This window comes from Typopeltis vanoorti, chromosome 6 (assembly GCF_054136105.1).
Source record: "Typopeltis vanoorti isolate ZY-2024b chromosome 6, IOZ_Tvanoo_1.0, whole genome shotgun sequence".
Classification (NCBI taxonomy): domain Eukaryota; kingdom Metazoa; phylum Arthropoda; class Arachnida; order Uropygi; family Thelyphonidae; genus Typopeltis; species Typopeltis vanoorti.
The window spans coordinates 123,752,486-123,769,235 of NC_143554.1; the positions used below are offsets into that span (position 1 = coordinate 123,752,486).

At 34.0% G+C, this 16,750-nt stretch overlaps 1 protein-coding gene across 3 annotated transcripts in view; it reads right to left on the reverse strand.

Annotated features, from left to right (window-relative positions):
- Nucleotides 1-16,750, reverse strand: part of msk (importin-7 msk) — a 321,082-nt gene that overhangs the window by 146,038 nt on the left and 158,294 nt on the right. For all 3 annotated transcript variants that reach the window (XM_090394390.1, XM_090394389.1, XM_090394391.1), the window contains exons 11-12: nucleotides 10,962-11,127; nucleotides 6,299-6,459 (exon numbers count right to left, since the gene is read on the reverse strand). In XM_090394390.1, coding sequence (XP_090250516.1) covers nucleotides 6,299-6,459; nucleotides 10,962-11,127 — 327 coding nt within the window. The remainder of the gene's footprint in view (nucleotides 1-6,298; nucleotides 6,460-10,961; nucleotides 11,128-16,750) is intronic.

Consider the following 16,750-nt stretch of genomic DNA (forward strand, 5'->3'; position numbering starts at 1 on the left):
TTGATGTTATATATCTCTTCCACAATTGTTTTTTATTTTTTTATTTCTTCTTTTAGTTCTTGAGTCCACTATGGTATTTTTTGTTTCTTCTGTTTATTATTTAATGATACACCACAAATTTCTTTGCTTGTTTCTAGAAAGTGTTTTGAACCTGTATCATAGGCTTTCTACATCTTGGTCTTCATATATCTTTTTTTCTACTTCTTTCATCTTCTCTTCTATTCTACTTTTATACTCAATGGCCGTTTCTTCTTTCTTTAGTTTGTAGTTCTTTATCTTAACATTTATTTCCTTGCTACTTTTTCTGCATTTTTTAACTTTTATTTTATGGATTGTTTCCAATATTAATAAGTAGTGGTCACTGCCTATTTCAGAACCTCTATATAGACTCTTGCATTTCTTTGTATACTTCCAGTACGATCTGCTTATGATGGTCAATTATAGATTTTTCATTTCAGAGATTTATTATTCTTTCTCCATTATTCTGGATTATTTTTCCTTGTGATCCCAGCACTTGTTTCGTTTCTTCATCTACTTGATTCCCTACAAGGCCATCAAGGTCTTCTAGTAGTATAATATGCCCTTGTTCTTCTTCAATTGTTTTTTATAAGAGTTCGAAGAATGCATCTTTAATTTCTTTATTAGCATTATCATTTGGGCCATATGCAAACAATTACAGTGAATACCTGGTTATCTGATTTAAAATCTATAGTGATTGTCAACAATTTAGTAATATATTCTTTGAGATCTGGTTTAATTATGCATGCTACCCTTTGTTTTCCCCCATTCTCTTGGGTTTACCTCTAAATAGAAAAGTATATATCCATCTTTCATTTTCTGGCAACCTTCACCTTTCTTTTTTTGTTTCTGTGACTGCTAGCAGATCCAATCTTGAGTTTTTAAATTGATCTATTAATTCATTTTCTTTTCCATGCAAACTTTATTGTTCCATGTTCTGTATCTCATGTACCTTTTTTCCTCGCTTTATTGTTAACCATTTAGGCAGTTCAGCTATCTCTTTGTTATTTCTTTTAATGGGTGAAATTTTAAGATGTGTAAGGGATTAGCCTTCAGCACTTGAGTCTGGTGGTGGGGCTGCCACCTTCGACTACTTCTTTAAGAGCCTCTGCATGTCCAGATGTTGGTGGATAATGATTCCAACTCATTCCCTGGATATCCCCAGTCTTTGCAATGTTTTTGGCTAGTATTCGTCTATCATCAAGGATCATGGCATGCACTGCACCAATGTTTTCAGATGTAATCACTATGGAAGGTCTTCCTGACCTGAGGGCATCTGTTGTCTCAGGATGCCCAGTTTAAACTTGGCCATCCATCTGGCAATGCTGGATATGCTGGGGCACAGTCCCCTAAAGTTGCACACAAAGTTTCGTAAATCTCAGCTGCAGACTTTTCTTGCAGCACGAAAAACTTGATGACGGCCCACACCTCTGTGTCTTCAAATTGCTTCAAAACCTCTGATATGTCTTCTTATACATAAAAAGAACAAATTATTACAATTTGATGAAACATGGGGGTTAAAGGGTTTTAAGATATGTTCTTTTTAGTGGTTATATCAGCCCCATGCATATTTAATTTCTACAAATTTTACCAATAAAAAGCAAAGAGCAAAGCTAATATAACGTGTAAACATATTAAAAAATTGACTATTGATTCAATAATGCTTAACTCAAATTACCATTGTAAATGAGCATTTCATTTTGTAATTATGAGAATTAGTCTTTATAATCTATTAAGTTTAAAGGACGTTATATAAAAAAACATAAACACATGTGCACATGTACGCACACAGCTGTCATTTTGTAAATAAACCAAACTTTAGAAATTTTTTCTTACCAAGGGATGCTTAAGGGTCAAAGTTGTATAACTGAGAGGAGACCTCCACATAGCCTTTAAAGGAATGTGGAGAACCGACCACCAGAGCTTCTGACCTAATATTCAATCCTCACCTTCTCGTGGTGCACCCTGTAAGGTATCTACCTGGATACTGATTGAATGAGGATGGGCTAGCAATTTGGGATTTAGCCGACCAAATTGTATTCTTATTGGCTGAAACGACAATATTAAATGATGGTACAACATGATAGAATTTCATGCCGGCTGGGGCGTCGACCAGTTAAACAATGCCCCGTTGTTTTCGCCAGGGAACCAGGGCGAACAGCGAAAAGTGAGCTACTGGAACAAATCCTAAAACACACCCCAACTCAAAATATCACCAGAATTGAAGATAGTTACAATCAACATAAGAAGCCTGAAGCAAAGAAATGGGAGCTAGCTGAGGAATTAGATAAGTACCAGATAAACATAATAGGGGTGACTGAAACAAAAAAGACCAAAACTGGTGAGCTCTTTCTGAGCAATAAATACAAAATGTTATATTCAGACAATGACAATCAAGAAAAAGGAGGAGTAGCCATAGTGTTCAACACTAAATACGAGGCTAATCTTCTTGAATGGCAGGCAATTTCAAGTAGAGTGATGTGAGCAAAAAAATGGGGAAATGGAGAATAAGACTTACAGGGTGTTCGGGATAAATTTGACAGTTTCGTAAGGAAAAAGAAAATCTTCTTTGTATCTATTAAATTTAATGAATTGACAAAAAAACATTACAGGCAGAGTTAATTACAATACTATCAACAAGATTTACTCAAAATAACCACCATTAGCATCGATCACAGCTTCAATTCTGCTTCGGAACCTCGAACAAGCTGATGCTACAGTCTCCCTGGGAAGGGCCGCAAAAACTGTTTTAATTTTATCCATTAACTGGGCTTTTGTATTACTGGAAGTGCTATTGGTGTCTTTTTCAACTGCGCCCGATACAAAATGATCCATGGGGTTAAGGTCTGGGGAGTTTGGAGGCCAAACATTTGGACTGGTGAAGTCGTAGAAATTTTCAGACAACCATTTTTGACTTTTCCCAGAGGTGTGGCAAGGGGCCGAATCCTGCTGCCATACATACGGCCTACCATTGGCTACCCTTGTTATCCAGGGCTTGACTACAGTTAGCAACTCCACGAACAAAGCCCGAATTCCAATGCCAGGGTTCTTCAACACCTGTTCCTGCAGATTTGCGAGGAATTCTGCTGTACGAACGCAATCAGATCGTCTGCTAGGGATCTTTCTTCTTGCTACATCCTCGTAGTCACCATTGCAAGTCTCTAGTTCATGCCTGATTGTTTTTACTGTATTCAGGGAGCATTGGGCAGCAGTCGTAATATCCTTATTTTGATGGCGGGCACGAATCATCATGATACAAGTTATTCTCTTCCATGATTCAGGTGGGTTCCAGCTATCCATCCTTTCTGACATCTTGTATATGAATGAAGAAGGGTCCAAACTTTTAAATGAAGAGAAGTGTGTGTTAATACATGTAACTTACGGAAAAATATAATTAATTATAAATATGTCAAATTTATCCCGAACACCCTGTATTTGTGCCTATGGTCCCACAGAAGGTTCTCCTATGGTAGAAGTGGAGGAATATTTTGAGGCTTTAGAGAAAGCAACTAACACAATAAAAAAAAGAAAAAGTTGGTCCTTGTTGGAGATCTAAATAGCAGAGTAGGAAATGATTGTCAGGCATACAAAAATATTTTGGGAAAATTTGGAGAAAAGAGCAAAGCACAGCTTATAATAATGGCAAATGCTTGGTGGATTTCTGCTCAGGACATGGACTGGTTATTACTAACACCATGGTCTAACATAAAAATGTGCAAAATTCACATGGAGAGAAGAGGCAAGGAATAAGAAAATTCACATGGAGAGAAGAGGCAAGGAATAAGAAAATTCTCATTGACTATGTTATTGTTGATAGTGATGTTTTCTCTTTGGTGTAGGATTTGAAATTGGAATTGATCACCATTTAGTCTTAAGCAGAATAAAATTGAATTTTATTCTGCTTCTTTTATTGAAAAGAACATGTAAGAAAGTTTTAAAACAAATAAAAGTTGAGCAGCTCTCAGATGTGAACTGTAGACTAAAATATACGAACATCATTCAAGAAAAAATGAAAGAGTTTGAGAACAGAAATCAAACCTTGATTGATTCTGCCAGAGAGGCATGTGGTGAAGTTATCTGCAAGGATAGAAAAATGAAAACTCCTGGTGGACACAGGAAGTTAAACAGGCAGTGAAGGAAAAGAAGAAAGCATATCAAAGGCTCCTGGCAAATAAGTCAGCTTGTGCTCTTAGAGAATACAGACAAATGTAAGAAAGCTAAACCCTGTGTAAAACTAACTAAACAAAAGTAATGGGAAAACTTTGGAAAGAACATAGAAAATAAATATCAAGAAGGTGGCATAACATTCTGGAAGACATATCCATACTTGAAGTAGTAAAAGCCATCAAAAGTCTGAAATGTGGAAAGGCAGCTGGAGTAGATGATATTAGACCAGAAATGCTCAAGTATGGAAGTATAAAAGTTTTACGGGTTGCTACATTGCATAGTTCAGAGGGCCTGGACAGAAGGACGTATTCAAGATGATTGGAGTAGAGCTCTCATAGTACCCATATATAAAAAGGGAAATAAAACTGAATGTGAGAATTACAGAGGTATTTCCCTACTGAGTGTTCCTGGCAAGATCTATGCAAGTATACTTGAGAAACGGTTGAGAAGAATTGTGGAAGAAAAGCTGGGTGAAGAACAAGCTGGATTTAGGCCAAATAGAGGCTGTCAGGATCAGATATTCACTTTACGACAAATAGCTGAAAAGTCATGGGAATATAACAAAGATCTGTATTTAAGTTTTGTAGATCTAGAAACAGCATATGACAAGGTGCCAAGAGACAAGTTATTCAAAACACTACAGTTGTATGGTGTCAGTGGATCATTATATCAAGCAATACTTAGTCTTTATTTGAGTTGTAGGTCACCAGTTAGAATTGAAGGAAGTACAGGGAGATGGTTTAAGGTTAAATCTGGTGTCAGACAGGGATGTATATTATCACCTCTGTTATTCATTATCTATATGGATTACATTATGAAGGAAAGTGGTATTAAACCTGATATCAAAATTGGAGATGTTAATGTCAGCTCCTTGCTATAAAGCAAGGATGCATAAGCAGATGACGTTATACTTCTAAATAAATCCGCTACAAGTCTGAGATTCCCTGACTAAATTGAATAACTGCTGTGATAGGTATGGTATGAAGGTCAGCAATAACAAGACAAAGATAATGACAAGAGGCAGAATCAATGAAAATATCAGCTGTTTTTGTGAATGGAGAACCTATAGAACAAGTAAAACATTAGGCACTATTTATTAACAGCTACTTAGGCACGATTTTTAGTGAAGATGGTAAATTAAATATGGAAATAGACAACAGAATCAACAAAGCTGGAATGGTAGGAAGTCAACTGAACAAATTTAAATGAATAATAGCGAAATTAGTCACAACACTAAAACTAGCTGTACACAAGACAGTGTTCAAACCAATTGTAACTTATGGATCTGAGAGCTGGGTCAGAAGTATAACACTTGACCAAAGACTAGAGACTGTAGATATGAGAGTGCTGAGAAAGATTAGGGAGGCATGAACAGGTGGCATCAATGGCAATATCATATTGAAAACGAGGATATTAGGAAAGAACCTCACATTGTCAGCATCCAGGAATACGCTAGCAGAGCTAATCTCAGGTGGTATGGTCATTTAAACAGATTGGGCGAGGAAAGATTAGCAAAACAAGTGTTCTCTACCGGGTTGCCAGGAAAAAGACCAAGATATAGGTGGATCGATATAAAAAGTGCCTTAGAAGATAGAAATATAAGATCTGACAATGTTGTAGCTTTGACAGGTAACAGATTGATTTGGCAGAAAATTGTAGTTAGGAGGTTAGTAATGATGTAAATTTTTCATGTAGTACTATCATATCCTGTACACCCCTTTAGGGTAAATGTCAGGAACTTAATGATGTTCTTTACCAAAGCAAGCAAACTAACTTACCAAATGTGTTGTCATGTCTACAGCAATGGGAGTTAATTGTTCTGTGTATATGCAAACTATTTTTTGTAGAACATTAGTCAAAGCTAATATAATGTATAAACATATTAAAAAATTTATTATTGATTCAATAATGCTTAACTCAAATTAATCACTGTAAATGAGCATTTCATTTTGTAATTATGAGAATGTCTTTATAATCTATTAAGTTTAAAGATGTTATATAAAAAACGTAAATACATGTGCACATGCATGCATGCGCACACAGCACTCGTTTTGTAAATAAACATAACTTTAGAAATACTGTTTCTTACCAAAGCAAGCACAAACTAACTTACCAAATGTGTTGTCATGTCTACAGCAATGGGAGTTAATTGTTCTGTGTATGTGCAAACTATTTTTTGGAGAACATTAGTGAGGTCATCATTCTCCGTTTCTCTGATGATATTGAGAAGTTCTAGAGCAATAGGCTTGATATGAGGTTCAATATGTTTCTGAGCTGGAATCAAAGAAAATGGAAAAATATTGTTTCATAAACAAGTTAAGAGTACTACTGAAATATAAATAAAATAAACTTTAAAGTCATTAAACATCACAGCTACACCCGGCCTCCAACGATGTGAAAAATACTTGTCATATCTATAGAGAACATCATACTTTCATAATTCTGAAGTGGAATGTGCAGAAGGCGGCTAAATCATGCATAATGCTGTTAGGTGTTCATGTCCAGTTTGAACAGTTATTTTCATTACAGTAGCTCCCCCTTTATCTGTGGGAGAAACTTTCAGACTCCCCACAGGTTAGTACTGAACCCTATATATATATATTTTCTCATACATACCATGATAGTTTAATTTATAATTAGGCTCAGTAAGTAATTAACAATAATAACTAATAATAAAATAGAACAATTAAAACAACACACTATAATAAAAGGTATCTGAACGTGAATAGAATCTTGGCAACCTCAGCACACACAATTTTTTTTTTTTATTTATTTATTATTTTATGAAGTTGAGAACTTTTGCCGTTTTACTTTCACTTAAAGGAAGCATTTTACGGTTTCTTTTTGGCATATCCGAATTGCCAGCATCAGTACTCTCGCTAAGCTTTGGGGCCATTATTAAATAAAATAAGAATTATTTGAACACCAGCACTGCGATACTGTGACAGTCGACTTGATAACTGAGAACTACTCGGAACAGCGTGCAATTTAAAACTTATGAATCGTTAATTTTTGGAATTTTCCATTTTTGGACAGCTACTAAGTGACTAATGGGTAGGTAACGTATGCAGTATAGCACGAGATGGCATTATGTTGCTCAGAACATGCAATTTAATACTTCCTACAACCATTCGGCTTTGAAATAATGTTGGATCCACTTTGCCTATACAAATTGTTTATTTTTGGAATATTTCCATTTAATATTTTCAGACCATGGTTGACTGTGGAAAGTGAACCTGAGGATAGCGGTGGGGGGGGGGGATTACGGTATAAGATACTGGAATGCACTTGAGCAAGCCAGTGAAATCAACAACTTGCAAGGTTATAGCAAATCAAAGTCCTGAATTAAAAATGCAATCACAAACAACAGTACAGAGGAACGTCTGAGAAGACATGTGGTAAGTGAAAGTTTGTGTATGCTATGGCTGCATTATAAACAGCTGTTATATGTATTTTTTGGAACTGAAAATTTGAAAGTGGATGTTAGTACAAAGGTGCTTAGTTGGCTGCTATGTTTAATGCTACAATATATCTGTTTTTCTTGCACTGCCTGTGGGGAAGGGGAGGATGTTTTTCCTTATAAAGTGTCAATTGCAGTTGTCTCTAATTACACTAACTGTTGCTAAATAAGTCAATCTATTCCTGAATAAAAATCAATTCTATGTATTACTATAAGTGGCTGATCTACAATAAAATACTATAAATGTTTCTGTATTTAGTGATAAAATAAAAACTACTTGTTCTTGCTTGTGCAGTGCAGGGTCTGCTGAGGTTGGAATGTTTTTCACAGTATAGAAACAAATTTATTCCAGTCTTCAGAAACAACAAATGTGGTAAAAGTCAATGTATTCCTGAATAAAAATCAGTTCTGTGTATTATTATAAGAAGTGGCTGATCTACAATAAAATACTAGTATATGTGAGATATCTATTAATGACAAGACAGAAGAACTGCTGATAAAAAAGTAATGAATGTAGAATTTGCAAAAGGATGGACAATTTCAATGATAAAAATGATATATCCTATTATTGAATTGTGTGAAATGTATACTGATTCTCAGTAAACAAAAGAAAATTCTTAGAAAAACAACATATACATAAAACAGAGGAATAAATACATATAAGAAGCATAACGAATTTTACAAGATGATTTGCTACTTCATCAACCCACATGTACACCGAAATGAATACCCTGATCAACATCATTAGTTCATTGAATTAGCCTCTCCCTATATTTATTTATACTTCGCAAAAAAAAAAAGTCCTTTCCTCTTAAGTTTTTTTTTTTTCTTTTTAATCATGCCATCATAAATTAACTCATGCATGTCTAGAATTTATAAGATAATATGCTATTCGCTCCGGCCAGCAACTTATAGGATACACATATATCACAAAAGTTATTATTAATAATTTGTTTGCCAATAATGCAAGTATTTCAATTCATACTTGTTCTTTCCTTTATATTTCCCATTCTCACATTGTTTATTAATGATGATTCACATATTTACACCTTTTAGTAACTCAAAGATGGCATTCTCCTTCATTGTTTTTTAATATATTTACACATGTATAAACAATATATACAAACATTATATATATATATATATATATATATATATATATATATATAAAAACACATGCCCCCCCCCCCCCCCCATATGCAGATTTGGTTACAGAACTGTCACGATACATAGCGCATCTACTGAAATGCAACTACAAAATTTCTGCAGTAAACAAAAGAAATTTTGTAGTTGCAGAAACAAATGCAGAGTTGTTGATGATGATGATATATACAGCCCAGACATGCCAGTTATTTTCTAGACCTTGAGGCCTCTCGTGTGGGAGTGATATATCAAAAGATATATTTTTGAGTCCCTGCTACCCATCACATTATAATGGGGACAATCATCATGGGACTGAGGTTTATCGAAATTGATTTTGTCATTGTTTTTCTATTAGTGAACTAATTATAGTATTGTTTGTTCCTGCTCTAAAAATTTGTACTGATGTTTATGATATGTTTTCTTCGATATTCTTTAATTTTTAATAATTTTATACTCTTTCCTTGAATGATTTTTTTTAGTTTTTAAAGCTGTTCCAAATGTGGTGACTAGGTCTTTACCTACTTCAACTATCACTATCATAAATAAGTTTATGTGAGTTAGCTTTTACTGCTATGTTGTCATGTAGAAGTAAAAGCTACCTCACACAAACTTATTTCTTATGGGCATGCAATTTTCACCATCAACTGATCATTTGGGATGCATTTCTAGCTAGTTATGTGTGTGCTTTTCATTTTCACATTCCTTAAGAATCCAGTTGGTTTTAGATGTTTTAATTTTATTGCTTAGTTTTTTCTTTTCCCCTTGCTTCTGTAATCCAGGGTTTGATTATCTTTGGAAATTTTCTTATTATGACATCAGCTGCTTTAGAAAAGAGTCTGTATTCATTTTTAACACTTCTAAATTCTTCTAGGAAAATAGTAACAACCATGTTGTCATCACTACCAATATTGGCTCCTGGGAAAGATCTAGTTTTAGGAAGATTAACTGATGCTTTATCTGTTAATCTTCCTTATCTGAGCAAGTGTTATCTGTTCAGATAAGGAACAGATAGCAAGTGTTATCTGAACACTTGTTATCTAAACAAGTATATTTGTTTAGATAACAAGTGTTCAGATAACACTTGTTATCTAAAGTTATAGATAACAAGTGTTATCTGAACAAGTATATAATCAATTACATTGTGCAGATCCATTTAGGCAAGGTCTATGCTCATTTTCTTGATGGCTTATGAAGATATAAAGTATTAGTAATTGTAAATTATTTTGAATGGAAAAATCAATAAATTTGTATCCTCTGTCATTAGTTTCACCAAAACCAAATATGCCACAAAAGGGAAAGAAAATTCCTTCCAATATCTATACTGATTTTTGCATCGCTATCTCCTTGGAAAGAGATGGTCTTTATTTGGAGTTTGTTTTATCACCAGTGAGTTAATTTATCCATAGAGGTCATTAACATACTCTTCATTATATAATGATATAGTTGCAAAGATCTCTATTATTGATACATTTGTAGCCAGTTCTCCTGCTTGAGGTCACCTGATCTCACAAAGTCAGACAACAGACCAATAATAGCATGAGAGTTCATGTTGTAGCTTACTCATACTCACTAAAGCAAGACCTTGAGAGAGACTACAAAATTATAAAGTTTGTTAATACATAAAATTCTACTTATATAGAACATATCAGTTTGCCAAAAGTCTTCATATTCATTTATGACAAAATTTGATTAACTTACATTACAAAATGTTTCTAGTGAACAATAAAAATTATGTTTTAAGATTTATGGGTTATATATGGTTTTACTAAGAGACAGAAAAGAAGGAATATGACAGAAATTTATGAAAACATGAATATTAAAATAATTTTGTTGAATTAATTGAGAAAAAAAAAGTTCAATATATGAGAAAATAATACAAACAAACAAGAAGTTGTGTAAGAGAATGTGGTCAAGAATCAGATTCTTTTTACTCAGCAGATGAATAAGATAATGCTTACTACTAGAGAACTACTAGAGATGGTCGAGTGCATTGTCAATGTATCAAGTAGCAGAGATATAAAGGAATGATGTGAATCATGGTGTAAGTGTGGCCCTCCCATAATAAATCTTCAGACTCCATGCCACATAACACAAATTTTGCAAAATGTACCCATGAATGGTCACACACACAACAGCAGAGAGAGAGACTGAAAAGCACAGCACATAATCTTACCTTTTTCCTGATTAGTAATAAGAACTTGGAGAGCAATGGCAGCCTCCACTTTTACAGGAAGGTCTTTATCATTAAGAAGACAGTTCTGTGTTAATTGAAGTGCTTGTATTAAGCTACCTTCATTTCTAAATCTTATATCATGGAAATAATGAAGAACCCAACATGCCTAAGACAAAAGGAATTACATAATTATTAATTAGCGATTTTAGAGAATCTGCTTATTATGAATAAAATATACAATGTATAATAAATAAATAATATAATATGTAATGGATATAAATTCAATGATCCATATTGAATTGAAAGAAAATATCACCTAACAATATTTTCTTTAGTTAAATTAAAACATTAATACATTAATAAAATAATATATTTTATATAATTATATAATATAAAATAAATGAAAAAATTAATAAATTATTAATTAATAAATAAATTAATAATTAACTAACTCAGGCTTATCCTAAGTAGTATAAATCCCTCCAAATTAAGTGAGATTCATTCTACTGAGTTAATCAAAAATTCAAGTGATCAAGTTATCAGCTCTGAATGAAATATAGGAGCTTCAAACTATACAAAGTTTCTTTTTCTCCCATATTCTCTCCTTAACAACTGAAGAAAAAAAAAAAAAAAATTAGTATTTATAAAAGGATCATGTTGGTTTATGGTAATTTTTGAGATTCATGTTTCTGTAAAATTCTACAGCATACAATAAGTTTAAAAATTTATCATTTTTACATTCTTGCTCAACCCCTAAAAGCTATACCCTGTTTAGCCATAAATACTGTTACAATCTGAACAGTACATAAACCTTTAATCTATCAGCAAATCATTCATAGCTTTCATCATATACAAACCACATGCATAATGTGCATACTGCAGCAGTCAACATTCGAAATATCTCATTTGTCTTCATGCACATCCAAAGTCTGTGAGGCCATATACTGATGGTGGCATGCACAACATCCAATGGAAACGCTGACACTGCTTGCTTCAAATCCACCTTCAGACTGGCGATGCTGGGGTGTCATTTTTGCTGGTTACTCTCTCAAGCTTCGACCACAATTTGAAGTCCAATGGATTCGGATCAGGACTTCCAGACAGCCAATCAAATGGGGATATGTTGTCAGGCACGTTTGCCTCCAACCACTGTTGTGTGATCCTCACCTTGTGTGCAGGGTCTGAGTCTTGTTGGAAGGTCCACTGCCTACCATGAAACAAGGTGTTGTTCAGGGGCCATATCACAGGTTCCAGGACAGCGTCTTGATGCACTTCGGTGGAGGTTTTGACTTATTTCGTGCAGAAATACAACTTGGATACCCCCCCCCCTGATGTGTCACCCCCCCACACACACCAAACCATCAGTGATGACTTCTGAATCCTGGGTGCTATGGCACGTGCTGTGCAATCGTCCAAGGCATATACCTGATTGTTTTGACAGTTAAATGACTCTTCAATGGTGAATATTTTCTCATCTGTGAAGATGATATCCAACCCAATTGTTTGTGTACTGCTGGAGAAGTACCTTTGATTTTATCACCCTCTGTCCCATAAGCTGTGGGATTAGGAAATGTCCAGTAGAACAATGATAGGCTCTCACCCAGGTTGTCAGTTAGTACATGCGACATTCTCTGCAAAATGTTCATCTCTTGCAACATCACTTCCTATGTTCCCACAGGATTATGGCAGAGGTGTGCCTTCACAGCATGGCTGACCTATTCTTTGGAAGTCAGATACTTCTTCTATATCATTGTAACAGTTAATAGTCCAATACACAAACATCCTACTGATCCAAAATGTTTTTAACGTGTTGAAATAACAGGTGGCTGCATTTCAACCTTGTGAAGTGTTATTACTACATAGTTCTCATAATCTCCCCCACTGCATGTTAACCCATACAGCTAGATAACTCTCTCTCTACCGATAAATGCAAATATTGGCTGCACAGGGGTGTACAAAAAACAGTATTTATGGAAAAACTATATATATAAATGATATGTCACTCAAGCAGCTATCACACTTGGATAAAAGATAAAAACAATGTAATTACTTTCTTGTTAAGTATAACATTCTTTCTAATCAAGTGAACAATACCTATATCTAAAAGATTTGCATAATCTGCACTGAAAATGTTATGTTAAATTTATGTATGCCTGCTTAACATTAAATATAATGTTAAGCAGGCGATGTGTCGCATCCGGGCACCTTCTTCAAGGGGTGCTGAAGTGAGTAGGCAAAATAAAATAAAAACACATTTTAATATTAGGGTTTATTCAATGTGGATATGCATATTAAATATTATTATTATTATTTGACACCTCCAGGGAGTCTAAAGACTCATCGAGGGAGGGCACTTGCTCTACAGCTCTGTCTTCACCACTCAATCCACCAACGCTATCTACCGCCGACCAACAACCACCACCACTGGTTTTCCAACAGACAATCACAAACATTCATATTTTAATAAATATTGCGACTTTTAATAACATTTAGCAAAAACTGCAAGTTGTTTTTCATTATGTGTAGTATAGAGCTGGCAGAAGCACAGATGCCCTGGGCGAATGTCTGGGGTGTTGTATTACAGAGGACGTCTTACACTACTGCCTTTCCTTTTCTTTTTTTTTACATGCAACGCATTCACAAATCAGAATGTGAGGAGCGCAACTGGCTTCATCTCTATTACGAAGTGGCAATTGGTTATTATTTGTTAATCATCGAACTGTTGATTGCTAAACAGACAGCGAATGTGTAGTTAATTCACACTGAGGTAAGTAGATTCAAAATTTAAACTGAAGCTTTACAAATAAAAAAAAAAATTTATGCATTTCTTTAAGTATTTATTTTTATCTTTTATTTACGTTTATTGTTTATCTTACCAAATTTTTTGTTCAATAGATTTTATTTCAGAATAAATTTAGGCATAATGGAGGCTAAAAAAAATTATCTGGAGCTGCAAATAAAAAAAAAAAAAGTGGCAGAAGAACTTGAAAAAGAGAAACTGAGAAGACAGCTAACTAAATTTCTCAAAAAGTCTGAAGATATGAAAACAGCATATGAAAGATAACAAACAACAGGATGAAAATGAAGCAAAGCAACATTCCACAAATTCTATGCAGCTATCAAATACGACTTCCGATTTTGATTTATTAGAACCATCAACATCAGTCATATGTGACACTACAAATCTCCAAACCAGTTTTAATTCCAGTGATCCAGCAACTTGGCCTACAATGGTAATATTCGAAAATTTCTCATAAAACAAGGATCGAAACAAACTAAAAATAATTTTTATCCAAGTGATGATTGTGGTTGAAGTTTTAGCAATGTTTATTATAACCATAAAGTAGTAAACAATGAAATTTTGCCAAGAACATGGCTCATATATCCAATTTCCATAAACCGTGTTTATTGTTTTTGTTGCAAATTATTCTCAAATGAAAGAAATCAGAAATTAATTACCAATGGTTATTCTAATTGGCAAAATTTATCGAAATTCTTACTACTCGTGAAGGAAGTGAATCACATTTAAGATATTTCATAAAGTGGATGGAACTTTAAAAACAATTAAAAGATCATACCACAATAGACTATAAACTTGAACAAGCATATGAAGTTGAGAAATTACATTGGCATGCTTTCTTGATAGAAGAGTCGAGATAATAAAATATTTTGCAGGGAAGTGTCTAGTTTTTTGTGGGACATCGGATATTATTTATGAGAAAGACAATGGCAATTTTTTAAAATCAGTAGAATTATTTTCAAAATGTGATAATGTTATTGCAAATCATTCGGCCAAAATCCAGACCCCAAAAAAAAAAAAAAAAAAAAAAAAACCACTCATTATTTAGGTAATATTCAAAATGAATTAATATCTTTAATTTCAAATCAAATTGCTCAGTCCACTGTTCAGATGAGAAATAATGCCAAATTTTTTTAAATACTAGACTGCACCCCCCCCCCTCCGACATAAGTCATACTGAACAAATGACAGTTATTGCCAGATTTGTTCATAAAGATGAAAGAAATATAATTACTGTGGAAGTACATTTTTTGGGATTCCTAGAAGTTTTTGATTCAACAGGAAAAGGTTTATCCATGTACCTCTTAGATAAATTAAAAGATTTAAATTTAGATATCACAGGGACAAGGATATGATAACGGAGCAAATATGCGAGGGAAAACACAGTAGCCTTCAGAGACACATATCGAATATTAATCCTTGAGCCCTCTTTATCCCATGCCCAGCACACACATTAAATTTGGTGATCGTTGATGCTGGTAAAGTAAATACTGAAACAGTGAGTTTTTTTAGCACTATACAAGAAATTTATAATTTCTTTAGTGCTTCAACTAAACGATGGGATGTACTGAAAAAGTACACCAAAATTTTACTTAAAACTTTATGTGATACTAGATGGGAAGCGAGGATTGACATTCTTCATTTGCTTAGATAAAATATTGGAGAAGTTTTCAATTATTTTGTAGAAATTTATGATAATATTCAAATTGACAATAACACAAAATATGAAGCAAAGACATCAGCTTTGAAAATTAAATATTATGGATTTTTGTGTTCACTTATAATATGGTATGAAATTTTGTGCAGGACAAGTGTAGTGAGTAAAATGCTTCAGAATCTAAACACAAATTTAAGTGAATCTATAAACGTGTTAAATAATGTAATCCACTTTACTCAAGAATTTAGATCAGATAAAAATTTCAATACTATATTCGAATCTGCAAAAGATTTAGCATTAGATTTAGAAATTTCTCCTGAGTTCAAAAGCAGTACATTACACAGACATAAGAAAAGATTTCTCTGCTATGAATGTTCTGACAAAGCGCCAGTTGATCCACAATCTAACTTTAAAGTTACATTTTTTCTTCCAATTGTGGACACTATTATTAATTCTTTGGCTGACAGGTTTGATCTCTTGACAAGTCACTTTAACAAATTTCAGTTTTTATCTATTTTTTTGAAAGTTTATTTTTTTTTTTTCACTTGGTTAGAGTATAATAAATTTAGTTTAATCCTTTATCCAAGTGTGAGCAAACAAAGTTTGTGCCTGAAAGTATCTTCAAGCCCAAGTGGAGATACCAGGTTCTGAAGAGACAGAACCTGGAGATACCAGGGTTCTGTCTCTTCAGTGGGAGCCAGGCCCAAGTGGGAGCCACTTGGGCCTGGCTCCCACTGAAGAGACCTCAATAAAGGTCGAAACTAGTCTGGGTAGTGGCCCTTCCCTTAATGCATAACATTAGACATATCCGCAAGGAGATGCGTTTTGCATTATGGGAGATACTGAGATAGGTGTGTTGGTAGCTTGCTCCACCTTTGCAAGGAGTGCCTGGTGTTGTACCACCTTATCCCAGTCCTGAAGATACTTTCAGGCGAAAACTGTGTTTGCTCACACTTGGATAAAGGATTAAACTAAATTTATTATACAGTTTTTATCTAGTTTCAAGGAAATTTCTAATATGGATGAGGACACTAAGAAAACACTGTGATGATTTACAAGTTGCGTGACTGATGGTGAAGAAAGGATAGTGACAGTTCAGACCCACTGAAAATATTGCAACATATATATACAAATGACTTAAAAAGCATTTTTATAAATTTGCAATTTCTCCTTGAATATTTTTGACATTTTCAGTTTCAGTAGCAAGTGGTGAATGATCGTTTTCAAGACAGAAATGAATTAAAACATATCTAAGATCTAGTATTTCACAGGAAAGTCTGGTTGGACTGTCAATGGTCGTAATAGAAGGTAATATATGCGAGAAACTAGAAA